The sequence below is a fragment of the Spermophilus citellus genome, assembly GCF_964194105.1.
Source record: "Spermophilus citellus genome assembly, chromosome: 3".
NCBI lineage: Eukaryota > Metazoa > Chordata > Mammalia > Rodentia > Sciuridae > Spermophilus > Spermophilus citellus.
This window is the reverse complement of record NC_138184.1, coordinates 26,738,307-26,753,156: the sequence shown is the minus strand read 5'-3', so window position 1 is coordinate 26,753,156 and position 14,850 is coordinate 26,738,307. Positions and strand designations below refer to the sequence as shown.

Sequence of the window (14,850 nt, the reverse complement as noted above, 5' to 3'; positions counted from 1 at the left end):
GATAAATGGAAGAATTCTTTAAAATCAAGGACAAAGGACAAAAAAATAGAAAAATGGGGAAGAGATATAAATACATAAATATGCTTTTTTGCATATTATTTTTCAAAAAAAATATTTTAAAATTTCTCAAATGTATAAATGATCCAACATAATTAGATAAATGCAAATTAAAATGACACCAAGAGAACAATTCTCATCTATCAGACCAGAAAAAAAAAAAGTTAAATGTGACAACAAATTCTGTTGGGAGGGCTGTAGGAAGAGAGTTACTCTCATACATTATTGGTGGTAATGAAATTGGTGCAACTCTCCTACATGAAAACTTGAATATATAACTAAACTACACTACACTATGAATTCATATGGAGTACATTCCCCGGGATACACTGTTAATGAAAAGCGAAGTGCCAAAGTGTATCTGTACAGTGTGACTCTTCACCCAAAAAAGGAGATGTAATAAAATACATATGTATCTGTTCACTGCTGCAAAAGGAAGAAGGAGCCTGAAATTAAAGACAGTTTATTTACAGGGGTGGACAGGTAAGGAGCACAAAGAAGGGGAAATGAGGATGGAGGGAGTAGAGCAGAAATGAGGAGGAAGTAACATTTCTCTAAATACATCTTTTGGAAAGGTCAGACTCCCAGAGAGTCTCAATCTCACAGCAATGTTTCACATGCTCTTTACATACCCCAAGTATGAACAAACAAACTAATAAGACTGGGGAAAAACAAAATATAGGACAAACACTGAAAAAAAGAGCCTAAGCAATCTACAAATGACTAACAAAACCACAGTAAAGTGGGTGGGAAAGAACAGTACCTTGACTCACTGTTCAAAGGCTAAAGATAAAAAATAAAATAAGCACAGATGAACATAAAATGACTAAATAAATATAAATCTATACAATAAAAATGTTTCTCACTGAGGTATAAATTAGCAAGCCTGAAATTCACAGAATCAAACAAACAAATAAATATAGTATAAATGAGAGATGTTATAAATTTTTTTTATGTTACAAATTTTAAAAGGCTAAATGACCATGTGTTTAACTCAAGGTTTTTTATATAGACATATGCAGGTAGATTCACTAATATAGATGTGAGTATCCTAGGTTAGTTTATACACATGTATATTTTAGCTCTAGCTACTAAGAAGTCCTAGAAACAAATGACACTCTAATTAGAAATGCCAAACCTATTGGGCTGGGGCTATAGATCAGTGGTAATGTGCCTGCCTCACATGTGTGATGCACTGGATTTGATCCTCAGCACCACATAAAAATAAATAAAGATATTGTGTCTATCTACAACTAAACATAAATAAATAGTTATTTAACAAAGAAAAAGAAAGAAAGAAATGTCACACTTATTACTAGATCTTGTTTTCAATATCATCTCCAAATAGTAACCAGAGATCCCTAGAGAAGTGGAGTGGTTGATTCCAGAGCTGGGACAAGGAAATCTCAAGATGAGCTTGAAGCATTTTGTGCTTGTGAGGAAGTGCTCAAAAATAGATGGAGGTTTGATGAAAAAACATAGGGGCTAATCTGAAGGAGTGACTCATAGCTAAAGATGGAGACATTTAAGCAAAAAAAAATTGATGCTATTGGATTTTATTCCATATAATAAAATAAATATCCATGAGACCATACTGACATAATTGAATAAATAAATATATGGGCAGCCAATCTCCATCATTTTGGCTTAGGAACCGAATTCCTCAACAAGACTCCTAAAGCACAGAAGTAAAATCAGGAATCAATAAATGGGATGGAATCAAACTAAAATGCCTCTTAACAGCAAAGGAAACAATAAAGAAAGTGAAGAGAGAGCCTACAGAATGCAACAAAATGTTTGCCACCTGCACCTCAGATAACTGCATTAATCTCCAGGATATAAAAACAACTCAAAAAACTTAACACCAAAAACCCAAATAACCCAATCAATAAAAAGGAACTTAACAGATACTTCACAGAAGAAGAAAAACAAATGGTCAACAAATACATGAAAAAATGTTAAACATCTCTACCAATTAGAGAAATGCAAATTAAAACCACATTGAGATTTCATCCCACTCCAGTCAGAATGACAATTATCAATATCACACATTGCTGGTGGGACAGCAAAATGGTACAATCACTCTGGAAAGCAGTATGGAGATTCCTCAGAAAACTTGGAATGGAACTACCATTTGACCCAGTTTTCCCCTTGATTTATACCCAAAGGACATAAAATCAGCATACTATATAGAGACACGGTCACATTAATGTTTATAGCAGCTCAATTCACAAGAGCTAAGCTATGGAACCAACCGAGGTGCCCTTCAGCAGATGAATGGATAAAGAAAATGTGGTATGTATACACAATGGATTGTTGCTCAATCATAAAGAAGAATGAAATTATGGCATTTGCTGGTAAATGGATGGAGCTGGAGACTATCATGCTAAGTGAAATAAGCCAATCTCAAAAAACAAAAAGCTGAATGTTCTCTCTCATATGTGGATGCTAACACATAATATGTGGGTGAAGAATAGAAGGTCATTGGATTAGACAAAGGGGAATGAGGAAAGGGCTGGGGATGGTAATAAGAAAGATAACTTTCCTATGTTCATATATGAATACACATCAGTATAACTCCACATCATGTACAACCACAGGAATAGGAAGGTTTTTTTAATTTTTTATTTGTTCTTTTTAGTTATACATGACAGTAATGACAGTAATATAATGGGAAATTATATTCCATGTATATATAACATGTCAAAATACATTTTACTGTCATGTATAATTAAAAAGAATAAAATTTTAAAAATAAAATAAATATATGAGTAGAAGGAACAGCTAGCTCTTAATTACAAGAGAATTCCAAACAAAAAAGATAAAAATCAATATTGAGATTAAAGTAATAAACACTGCTGACAAAATCTACCAGTGGATACTATAATTGGCCTCAAAACTTTTAAGAAGTAACAGGATTATTTGCATAGTTTTGAAGTATCTCTTCCAAGGTATTCATTAATTAGAATTTGGAAAGCTAGTAACTTTGTAGTGGAAAGACCAAAAGATCACACTTTAACCAAAAAAATCAAGGTTAACCATATAAGACATATTGACATAAATAATTTCTTGATATGATATACTGAAAACACAAGATAATTCCTATATTCTTACCCAAAATGCATTCTGATCATGAGAAAATATAAAATAATCTCAAACTGATTCAGTCTACAAAATAACTGACCAATATTCTTCAAAAGGATCGAAGTCATGAAAGACAAGGAAAGATCAAAAAACTGTCACAGATTGGAAGAAACTGTGTAATGTAGGATCCTGAGACAGAAAAGGTGCTTTAGTGAAAAAAACTAGTGAAATTCATATGAGGTCTGTATAGTATTGACAGTATTATATAAATGTTATTCTCTTGATTTTAACAATTAAACTTTGATTATATAACATTGCCATTATAGGAAACTGTGGGGGGGCATAAGAAAACTTTTGCCAAATTTTCTGTAAGTCTCAAGTTAGTTCAAAATAAAGTTGTTTTTTTAATAATACAGTTTCCCTGATTAAAAAAAATAGAAAGAGGAAAAGAGTTAAGGAGAAACAGAAGGAAAAAGGAGGAAAAGCAGCCTATAAAAGTTGAGAGGCCTTATTTAGCAGAGGCCATAGAGGCAGCCTGTGTACACATCTGTATGGAGACAGAAAGGGCTCTCTTTACTTCACCTTTACTCAACTTTCAGAGAGCTGGAACGGTTTCACTATGTATAATAAATAGGCTACAGATGAAAGGATAAAGAAAATGTATACAATGGAATATGTATACACATATATACACAATGGAATATTATTCAGCACTGAAAGAAAATAAAATCATGGTATTTGCAGGTAAATGGATGGAGTTGAAGAATATAAAGCTAAGTGAAGTTAGCCAATCCCAAAAAAACAAATGCCAAATGTTTTCTCTGATTTAAGGATGTGGATTCATAATGTGGTTGGGAGGGGAGGGCATGGAAGGATTAGATGAATTCTAGATAGGGCTAAGGGGAGGGAGGGGAAAGGAGGGGGCGTAGGGGTAGGAAAGATAGTGGAATGAGATGGACATCATTACCCTAAGTACATGTATGAAGACATGAATGATATAACTCTACTTTGTGTACAACCAGAGATATGAGAAATTGTGCTCTGTATGTGTAATATGAATTATAATGCGTTCTGTTGTTATATATATAACAAATTAAAATTTAAATAAATAAATAGGCTACAATTGGACTGTCAAACACCATTGAGTGAACAAACATCCACATTATGAATGTTCCAGAAATATAAGAGAAGGAAAAGGCACACAAAATATATTCAACAAAAATAATTGCTTGAAAAGATACAGGTATACAGGTCCAAGAATCTCAAAGGACTCCCCCATTCCAAAAAAAAAAACAAAAAACAAAAACAAAAAAGTCCTCTTTGAGGCACATATATAATTAAACTGTCAAAAATAACAAAACAAAAAAGGAATTCTGAAAACAGCAAGAGAAAAGTATCAAGTCACTTATGAGGGCATCCCCATTAATCTAACAGCAATTTTCTTAACAGAAAGGACAGTATATGATAAGTCCTGAAAGAAAAACTAGCCAACCAAGAATACCATAACCAGCAAAGCTATCTATCCCAAATGAGGAAGAAATAAAAGACTTTCTAAGACAAGCAAACACTGGGGGAATTCATCACTATCAGATGGACACCACAAGAAAAAATACTTAAAGTCTAGCATGTGCAAGGCCCTGGGTACAATGGAAGGAAGGAAGGAAGGAAGGAAGGAAGGAAGGAAGGAAGGAAGGAAGGAAGTGAGGGAGGGAAGGAGGAAGGGAGAGAAAAGGAAAGGAAAGGAAGGAGGAAGGGGAGAGAAATGCCCTACATTAGAAGCAAAACAATGATAATGACCATAATGAAAACACATCGTAGAACAAAACTCAGTAGTACACAAAACTAAGATACACAAAAGAGAACAAGAAGAAAATCAAACCCTATCAATAAAAATCCCACTAAACCACAAGATAAATGAGAAAAGCAGAATAAAAGAACAAAAGATATTGCTATGGTTTGGATCTAGGAATGTCCCCCTGAAAAGTTCATGTTTTAGGCAATGCAGTAATGTTCAGAGGTGAAAAGACTGGATTATGAGAGTTGTAATCTCTTCATTGGAGTAATCCACTTGATGGATTAATAATTTGATAGCCAGGCAGTAACTTTAGGCAGGTGGAGCAAAGCTGGAGGAAATAGGTTACTGGATGTTCCTTAGGGACTATATCTTGTCCTTGGCTCCTTGAGTTCTCACTCTCTCTTCTGCTTCGTGGCTATCATGAACTAAGTAGCTCTCCTCTGCCATTTCCTCCTGTCGTATTTCTACAACTATGCTATAGATTTAATGGAACAAATAGAAGTTTGCAGAACATTTCATTCAACAGCTGCAAAATACATTCTTCTCACCAGCACATGGAACATTTGCCATTTTTTAAGGCACAAAACAAGTCTCAACGAATTCAAAAATATAACATAATAGCATGTATCTTCTCTGACCACAAAGGAATAAAATTAGAAATCAAACAAGATTTATTCTCTTACCACATAGGAATAAAACCAGAAATCAAACAAGAAGGCTATGGTTAAAGCTGAGAAGTAGAGCACTTGCCTAGGCACACACAAGGTCCTAGGTTTGATCCCTTGTAACACACACACACACACACACACACACACACACACACACGAGAAACTTAAGAAATTGTAAAAATACATGAAAATTAAACAATATACTCTTAAATAGCTAGTGGGTCAAAGAAGAAAGAAATCAAAGCAAAATTATAAAATTTCTTAAATGAAAATGAAAACACATATACCAAAATCTATGGGAGATAATAAAAGCAGTATAAACAGGTGATTTGATAGGAATTCCAAACACATTCAAAATAAAAAGAAAAACACAAAGATTAAAAAAAACTGATGATAAAACCCAAGGAACTAGAAAAGCAAGAAAAATCTAATTCAAAATTAGTAGATGGAAAGAAATAACAAAGAGTAGAAATAAGCAAAATAGAAACTAAAAAGATAAGGATCAACAAAATAAAGAGATGGTTTTTGAAAAGATAAACAAAAGCCAAAACTTTAACTAGACTAACCAAGAATAAAAGAGAAACAATTCAAATAAATAAAATCACAGATAAAAAAAGGAGACATTATAACTGGTAACCACATATATACAAAGTATCATTAGGAACTATTACAAATAACTATATACCAATTAATTAGAAAACCTTAAATAAATGGATAAATTTCTGGACACACAAAACCCACTAAATCTGAACAATAAGGTCATAGAAAACATGAACAGGCCAGTAAGGAGTAACTAAATTAAATTGGAATAAAGTCTCCCCCCAGAAATATCATAGCCTAACTCTGCAGTTCTTGCCTGTAATCCTAGTGGCTCAGGAGGCTGAGGCAGGAGGATTTCAAGTTTAAAGCCAGCTTCAGCAAAAGCGAGGAACTAAGCAACTCAGTGAGACCCTGTCTCCAAGTAAAATACAAAATAAGGGTGGGGATGTGACCAGTACCAATAAATACATAAACAACATTAAAAAAAGCCCAGAACCAGAAGCTTCACTGCTGAATTTTACCAAACTTATAAAGAAAAAAAGTAACACCAATTCTTCTCAAACCATTCCAAAGAATTAAAAGGAAGAAAACCTTCCTGAAACCACTCTATGAGCTCAGCATTACCTTAATACCAAGATCAGAAAAGAACATAATAACAACAACAACAAAAGAAAACTAGAAACAAATAGCCCAATGAACATAGATGTAATAATTCTCAAAATACTAGCAAATCAAACTGAACAGCACATCAAAAAGATTACATATCAAGTGGGATTTGTCCCAGGGATATAGTGATGGTTCTACATACATAAATCAATAAACATAATATATCTCATCAAATCAATAAACATAATACAACACCATATAAAAAGATGAAGATTTAAAAACCATACTCTCATCTCAATAGACACAGAAAAAGACAATAAATTCAACATTCCTTCATGATAAAAAAAAACCTTAAAAAACATTAGGAGTAGAAGGAATGTACCTCAACACAATAAGAGATAGCCTATACCATATTTAATAGAGAAAAGCTGAAGTAATTTCCTCTAAGATAACAAGCCAAGGATGCTCACTTTCACCATCAATTTAACACATTACTAGAAGTCAAATTATCCCTGTTGGCAGATGACATGATTTTATATATAGAAAAAAACTAACTATTTCACCACAAAGAAAAGCTGATAAACTAATAAATACATTCAGTATGGTTGCAGGATACAAAAATCAACATGTAAAAATAAGTAGCTTTTTTATACAAAAATAATGAAATTGCTGAGAAATACATCAAGAAAGAAATACCATTCACAGTAGCTACAAAAAAAATCTAGGAATAAATTTAACCAAGGAAATGAATGATATCTACAATGAAAATTACAAAACACTGATGAAGGAAATTCAAGAGGGCATTAAAAAATGAAAATATATCCTATATTGATATATCAGAAGAATTAATATTGTTAAAATGTCCATATTACAAAAAGTGATCTACAGATTCAATGCAATTCCTATAAAAACAGCAAAGACATTCATTGAGGAAATAGAAAAAAATCTTACAGTTTGTGTGGAATCACTAAAAATCCCAAATAGCCAAAGCAATCCTGAGAAAAAAGAACAAAGTTGTAACCATTACCACGCCTAACATATTATAGCTATGCTCAGCAGTACACACCTATAATCCCAGTAGGTCAGGAGGATAAGGCAGGAGGATCCTGAGTTCAAAGCCAGCTTTAGCAAAAGCAAGGCACTAAGCAACTCAGTGAGACCCTGTCTCTAAATAAAATGCAAAATAGGGTTAGAGATGTGGCTCAGTGGTCGAGTGCACCTGTGTTCAATCCCTAGTACCCGCACCAAGAAAAAAAAAAAAAACATATTACAAAGCCATGGTAACTAAGACAATATAATACTGGCATAAAAACAGACTTAAGAGAGCAACAGAACAGAATAGAGAACACTGAAATATATCCATGTAATTACAACCAAATAATTTTCAACAAAATAAGCAAGGATATACGCTGGAGAAAGGAAGTCTCATCAATAAATGGTGCTGAGGAAACTAGATATCCATATGCTTCCAAAAGAAACTAGATCACTATCTCTCACCATACAAAAAAAAATCAACTCAAAATGATCAAAGATTTAAATGTATGACTCAAAACTATGAAACTATTAAGTGAATACAGAGAAGAAACACTTTAGGACATTGGTCTTGGCAAAGATGTTTTTGGACATCACCACAATAGTGTAGGAAGTAAAGATAAAAATTGACAAATGGGATTAAATCAAAGCAAAAATCATCTGTATAGCTAAGGACACAATCAACAGAATAAAGACAGTAAACAGACAACCTACAGAATGGGAGAAAATATTTTAAAACTATTCTTCTAACAAGGGATTAACTTCCAGAATTTGCAAACTCAAACAGAAAAAAAAAAGTCAAACTAAAAAACCAGCAAATAGCCTGAATAAACATTTTTCAAAAAGTGATATTCAAATAGCCAACAAGTATATGAAATAATGTTCAAAATAACTAATCATCAAGAAAACATAAATCAAAGCCACATTGAAACATCTCACCCCAGCTGGGATGGCTATTATAAAAAAGACAAAAAATAATAAGTACTAGTAAGGATACAGATAAAGGAAAACTCACACACTGTTTTGAGGAGTGTAAGTGTACCTACTATGGAAAACAGTTTCAAGTTTCCTCAAAAATTTAGAAACAGAACTTCTATATGATCCAGCAATTCCACTACTGTAATTGCAATCAGTATGTCAAAGAGACATTTGCACCACCATGCTTACTACAGCATTTTTCACAATAAGCAAGATATGGAATAAACCTAAGTTTCCACCCACAGAAGAATGAATAAAGAAAATGGATACACACACAATGGACTATTATTCAGTCACAAAAAGAATGAAATTTTATCATTTTAAGCAACAGGGATAGATCTTAAGTAAAAAAAATGCAATCAGAGAAAAACAAATAATGCATGTTCTTATGTACAGGTTGTGATAGTTAATTTTGGTTGTCAACTTGAGAAGATTAAGACATGCCTAGAGAACTAGTAAAGCATATTTCTGGGTGTGTTCATGAGGGTGTTTCCAGAAAAGATTGGTGTATGTGTCAGTGAACACAGTGGGGAAGACCTGCCCCACATGTAGGCAGCACCATCAAATAAGCTAAGGGCTAGGGATATAGCTCAGTTGGTAGAGTCCTTGCCTCACATGTACAAATCCCTAGGTTCAATACCCAGTACCACTAAATAAATAAATAAATACTAGCTGAGGGCTCAGATGAAACAAAAGAGCAGAAGAAGGGGAAACCAGCTCTTGTTCAAACTTTCCGTTTTAGAGTGTGTGTGTTTCTCTGATGCTGTCACCCACAGACATCAGAGTACAGGCCCCTCAGCCTTTCAATTCAGACTTGAACCAATGGTTCTCCATGGGGTTTTGGGGTCTTTGGCCTTAGACAGGGTCTATATCATTGGCCCCTCTCTTGTTCTAAAGCTTCCAGTTTCTTGGACTGATAAATTACTGATTTCTCTGGCTATCCACTTACTTTTCATCCTCTGATAATGTAAGCCAATCTAATAAAGCCCCTCTTATATAATATATATTATATTTGCATTAGACAGTGCTGATTATTGGATATGGAAAATGACAAACCCCAAAATAGTGTGGCCTGAGGAGAGGGGATGAAGGAGAAGGTAATATATTGATCCTTTCCCAATACATTCTTTCCCAGTGACAAGACAGGCTCCAGGAAGGAGATATCCATCAAGTCTGGAATGACAGTCTCTGAGAAGAGGCCAAAGCATTAATCCTTCCCCAAAAAAATCCTTTTCCAGATACTGACTGCTGACCCCAGACCCTCCATCTGGCCCAGTAAAGACAAATCCCAGATATTGACCACTGACCCCAGACCCCCAGTAAGAACAGATCTCAAATTCCTGAGTGCCCAAACTGACACACTCATTAATTAAAGTCACCTTTCAGTGTAACCTGCATAAGCATAAGCTCCCCCTTTGGTCAGTGGCTCATTTTCCACCAGGAAAGTGGGTCCATCAGAGGCATGACTTATTCCTGAATAAAGGCTTTTGCTGATATGATGAAGTTTGCATCTGGCCCAGTCCTTTTGTGCTAACATTTACTAAAACTAGAATGCTTGCCAATTTAGCACTAAAGTCATGACACGTCTATAAAATACCCAAATGTTAGTCAAGCTACATGGATAATAGGAGACCTAGAGGTATGTTTCTTTGCAAAGTCCTTACTTGAAATGTTTTTTTCTTGATGATTTGCAGGGCTGAAATATGTAATATTTCATAGTAATTGGTGGCATAGAATTTAACTATAAATTAATAAGTTAATATTAGCTTTAGCACATGCTGGAGCCAGTACATACCATTCATAGTTCACAAGAGCCAACTGTCCAAAAATAATGCAAGCTAATTAATAACATTATAAAAAACACATTAAAAACAAAACAAAGTATGTAGCTCCGTGGACAAAAAAAAAAAAAAGGAATGATGTACTACTGATTCATGCTATAATATGGATGAACCTTGAAAATATGCTAGTCCCCCCCCAAAAAAAAGCCAGTCCCCAAAATCTACATATTATACAATTACACTGACATGAAATTTCTAGAAAAGGCAAATCCATAGAGACAGAAAGTAGATTAGATTAGTGGTTGCCTAGGACTGGAGGGGTAGGGGAAATAGGGAATGACTGCTAATGGATATGGAGTTTCTTTGGGAGATAACAAAAATTTTCTAAAATTTACTGTGATGATGGCTGCACAACTCTGCAAATTTACTAAAAAGCATTACATTGTACACATTAAACAGGGGAATTATATAATCATGAATTATATTTTAATAAATCTCAAAAACAATACATAGGGGCTGGAGGTATATCTCAGTTGGTAAAGTGCTTGTCTTGTATGCATAAAGCCCTGGGTTCAATCCCCAGCACCACCAAAAAAAAAAAAAAATCCAAAGGACACTCTTTCTCTGTTGTCCCACATATAGGTTCCTGGGTCCCAGTTCAGTGGGGAACCACATTAGAAAAACAAGATTCACCAGCTCTTCTGGAGACCTGATTAAAAGAGAATTTTTGAGACCTGCTGCAATTTCTGAGGACCCACCAAACTAGAGGCCACCAAAAGGAGTCATTTAGGCTATGTCTGCTCCACAGGTATGTTTAATTCTGATCAGCCATTTGAAAATCATGAGATATCACAGTTTTTTTAATTCACATTCCCAATGTTTCATGCCATTACAAGATGACAGCCCAACCTGGTGCCCATGATCAGCTTCAGGCTGCAATGGCAGCAGATACAAGCTCCCCATAGCTCCCTGTCACCTTCCTTCCACTGAGTCTGAGAGCCCATTACCTTTATGGAAAAAAATTGTATCCTCCATCCAAAACAGAAAACAAAGACGGAGAAGCTTGAGAGTTTCAGGGAAAATGGGTGCCATCAGAGAGCTCTATGGGAGTGAACATCTTCTTGTTTCACAAACTAAGTAAGTCCATGTCCAAAGAACCAGTTTTTCCCTATATGTGCCAGCCTCTCTTCCATGTGGCCTGCCTAGCCCCAGTAAGTATGGAAGGCTACATATAGTTCCTGTGTTAAATTCTAAGTTCCAGGAAGGCAAGACCACATCTATTGTCTGGCTCAGAGTTAAACTCTGCAGCTAACACAAATCTGGCATAAAATAAAGCAACTTGTAACATGCAATGTGAGGAGGGGGACAAACACAGCCAAAGCCCATGTTCTTGGGTCATTCAAGCTTGCAGAAGCCACTTAAAGCCAAAAAATAAGTGATCCCAGCAATTCTTCCCCCTCACCCCACCCTCTTTTTACATACAGCCTATTATCCCAATCATGCTGAATTCAAGGGAAAGATTAGCCCTATGAGGCTGCCACAAGGTGGGAAGAGAAAAGGTGGTGGTGAATTATGTGGGTTTTCTAAGCCTGAAACTACCAGGCCCACACCACCCCTCCAGCACAGTGCTGCCACTTACGCTTGATGAGGTATCCTGGGGAGTGGGCAGCGACAACGTGCAGGACAGTGCAGCCATCCTCATCCTTCTGGTTAATGCGGCCTTTCCATTCAGGCTTATGGTCCATTAACCACCTGAAAAGCTGGTTTTCCCCTAGAGGGAATTAAAATTGGTTATAGATGTTATTTTTTACATACATAAAATCAGCAAAGCAAATCAATGTGTGCCACACTAAGGTAATAAATGGTAAATCCAACACGTTTCCACTCACCAGAAACAGGTGTGGGGAGACACAGGAATGTGTAAATGGAAAAGATGAATTACAGAAAGTTATTCATTTTAAGCTCAGGTCAGATTCCCTAAAAGCCTGAAACAGGGATTTTTATACATGTGATTTATTGAGGGAAAGTCAGAGATTTTTTTCTCTATTATTTTCTTTTTTATTATTATTAGTTGTTCAAAACATTACAAAGTTCTTGACATATCATATTTCATACATTTGATTCAAGTGGATTATGAACTCCCATTTTTACCCTATATACATATTGCAGATTCACATCGGTTACACATCCACTTTTTTACCTACTGCCATACTAGTGTATGTTGTATTCTGCTGCCCTTCCTATCCTCTACTATCCCCCCTCCCCTCCCCTTCCCTCCCCTCCCCTCCCCTCCCATCTTCTCTCCCTACCCCATCTACTGTAATTCATTTCTCTCTCTTATTTTTTCCCTTTCCCCTCACTTCCTCTTATATGTAATTTTGTATAACAATGAGGGTCTCCTTCCTTTACCATGCAATTTCCCTTCTCTCTCTCTTTCCCTCCCCCCTCTCGTCCCTGTTTAGTGGTGATCTTCTTCTCATGCTCTTCCTCTCTATTCTGTTCTTAGTTGCTTTCCTTATATCAAAGATGACATTTGGCATTTGTTTTTTAGGGATTGGCTAGCTTCACTTAGCATAATCTGCTCTAGTGCCATCCATTTCCCTGCAAATTCCATGATTTTGTCATTTTTAGTGCAGAGTAATACTCCATTGTGTATAAATGCCACATTTTTTTATCCATTCATCTATTGAAGGGCATCTAGGTTGGTTCCACAGTCTAGCTATTGTGAATTGTGCTGCTATGAACATTGCTGTAGCAGTGTCCCTATAGTACGCTCTTTTAAGGTCTTTAGGAAATAGTCTGAGAAGGGCAATAGCTGGGTCAAATGGTGGTTCCATTCCCAGCTTTCCAAGGAATCTCCATACTGCTTTCCAAATTGGCCGCACCAATTTGCAGTCCCACCAGCAATGTAAAAGTGTACCCTTTTCCCCACATCCTCGCCAGCACTTGTTGTTGTTTGACTTCATAATGGCTGCCAATCTCACTGGAGTGAGATGGTATCTTAGGGTGGTTTTGATTTGTATTTCTCTGACTGCTAGAGATGGTGAGCTTTTTTTCATGTACTTGTTAATTGATTGTATGTCCTCCTCTGAGAAGTGTGTGTTCAGGTCCTTGGCCCATTTGTTGATTGGGTTATTTGTTATCTTATTGTTTAATTTTTTGAGTTCTTTGTATACTCTGGATATTAGGGCTCTATCTGAAGTGTGAGGAGTAAAAATTTGTTCCCAGGATGTAGGTTCCCTATTTACCTCTCTTATTGTTTCTCTTGCTGAGAAAAAACTTTTTAGTTTAAGTAAGTCCCATTTGTTGATTCTTGTTATTAACTCTTGTGCTATGGGTGTCCTATTAAGAAATTTGGAGCCCGACCCCACAATATGTATATCGGAGCCAACTTTTTCTTCTATCAGACGCAGAGTCTCTGATTTGATATCAAGCTCCTTGATCCATTTTGAGTTAACTTTTGTGCATGGCGAGAGAAGGGGATTCAATTTCATTTTGTTGCATATGGATTTCCAGTTTTCCCAGCACCATTTGTTGAAGATGCTATCCTTCCTCCATTGCATGCTTTTAGCCCCTTTATCAAATATAAGATAGTTGTAACTTTGTGGATTAGTCTCTGTGTCCTCTATTCTGTACCACTGGTCCACCCGCCTGTTTTGGTACCAGTACCATGCTGTTTTTGTTACTATTGCTCTGTAGTATAGTTTGAAATCTGGTATCGCTATACCGCCTGATTCACACTTCCTGCTTAGAGTTAGTTGCTTTTGCTATTCTGGGTCTTTTATTTTTCCATATGAATTTCATGATTTCTTTATCTATTTCTACAAGAAATGTCATTGGGATTTTGATTGGCATTGCATTGAACCTATAGAGAACTTTTGGTAATATCGCCATTTTGTCAGAGATTTTTATACACGTGATTTATCAAGGGAAAGACAGAGATCTCAGGAGAAAGACAGTAGGACAGGGTTAGGGAAGGAGCTAAGCAAGGAAATGGCCTTGGCTGCAGTTGGCTCCAGCCTGATCTCTCCAGCAGTTCTAGGGCATGAATTGTACTACAGCTCTGACCTACCCTCAAGGCCTGGGCTGACCTTTGTATTCCCTACTCAATCAGTCAAAAAGGAACAGAATGTCCCCAAGAAAGAAGGCAAGGTTGAGGGAGAACCTGCCTGGGAAGGGATGCCTAGGAGTAAAAAGCTCCTGGCCAAAGAAGCAACTGTGAGTTGCTATATGCCAACAAAGACAGCAGGTGGGGACAGGCATTGTTGTAAAGAGAATATGGAAAGGGAACCACTAGTCCATTTCAGTT

The 14,850-nt window shown here is 35.9% G+C and overlaps 1 protein-coding gene across 5 annotated transcripts in view; it reads right to left on the bottom strand.

Moving 5' to 3' along the window:
- TRANK1 (tetratricopeptide repeat and ankyrin repeat containing 1) overlaps nt 1-14,850 on the bottom strand; it is a gene marked incomplete at its 5' end in the record, with an annotated part of 101,363 nt that overhangs the window by 48,516 nt on the left and 37,997 nt on the right. For all 5 annotated transcript variants that reach the window (XM_081283720.1, XM_081283721.1, XM_081283722.1 and 2 more), the window contains one exon: nt 12,181-12,312. In XM_081283720.1, the coding sequence (XP_081139846.1) occupies nt 12,181-12,312 (132 nt within the window). The remainder of the gene's footprint in view (nt 1-12,180; nt 12,313-14,850) is intronic.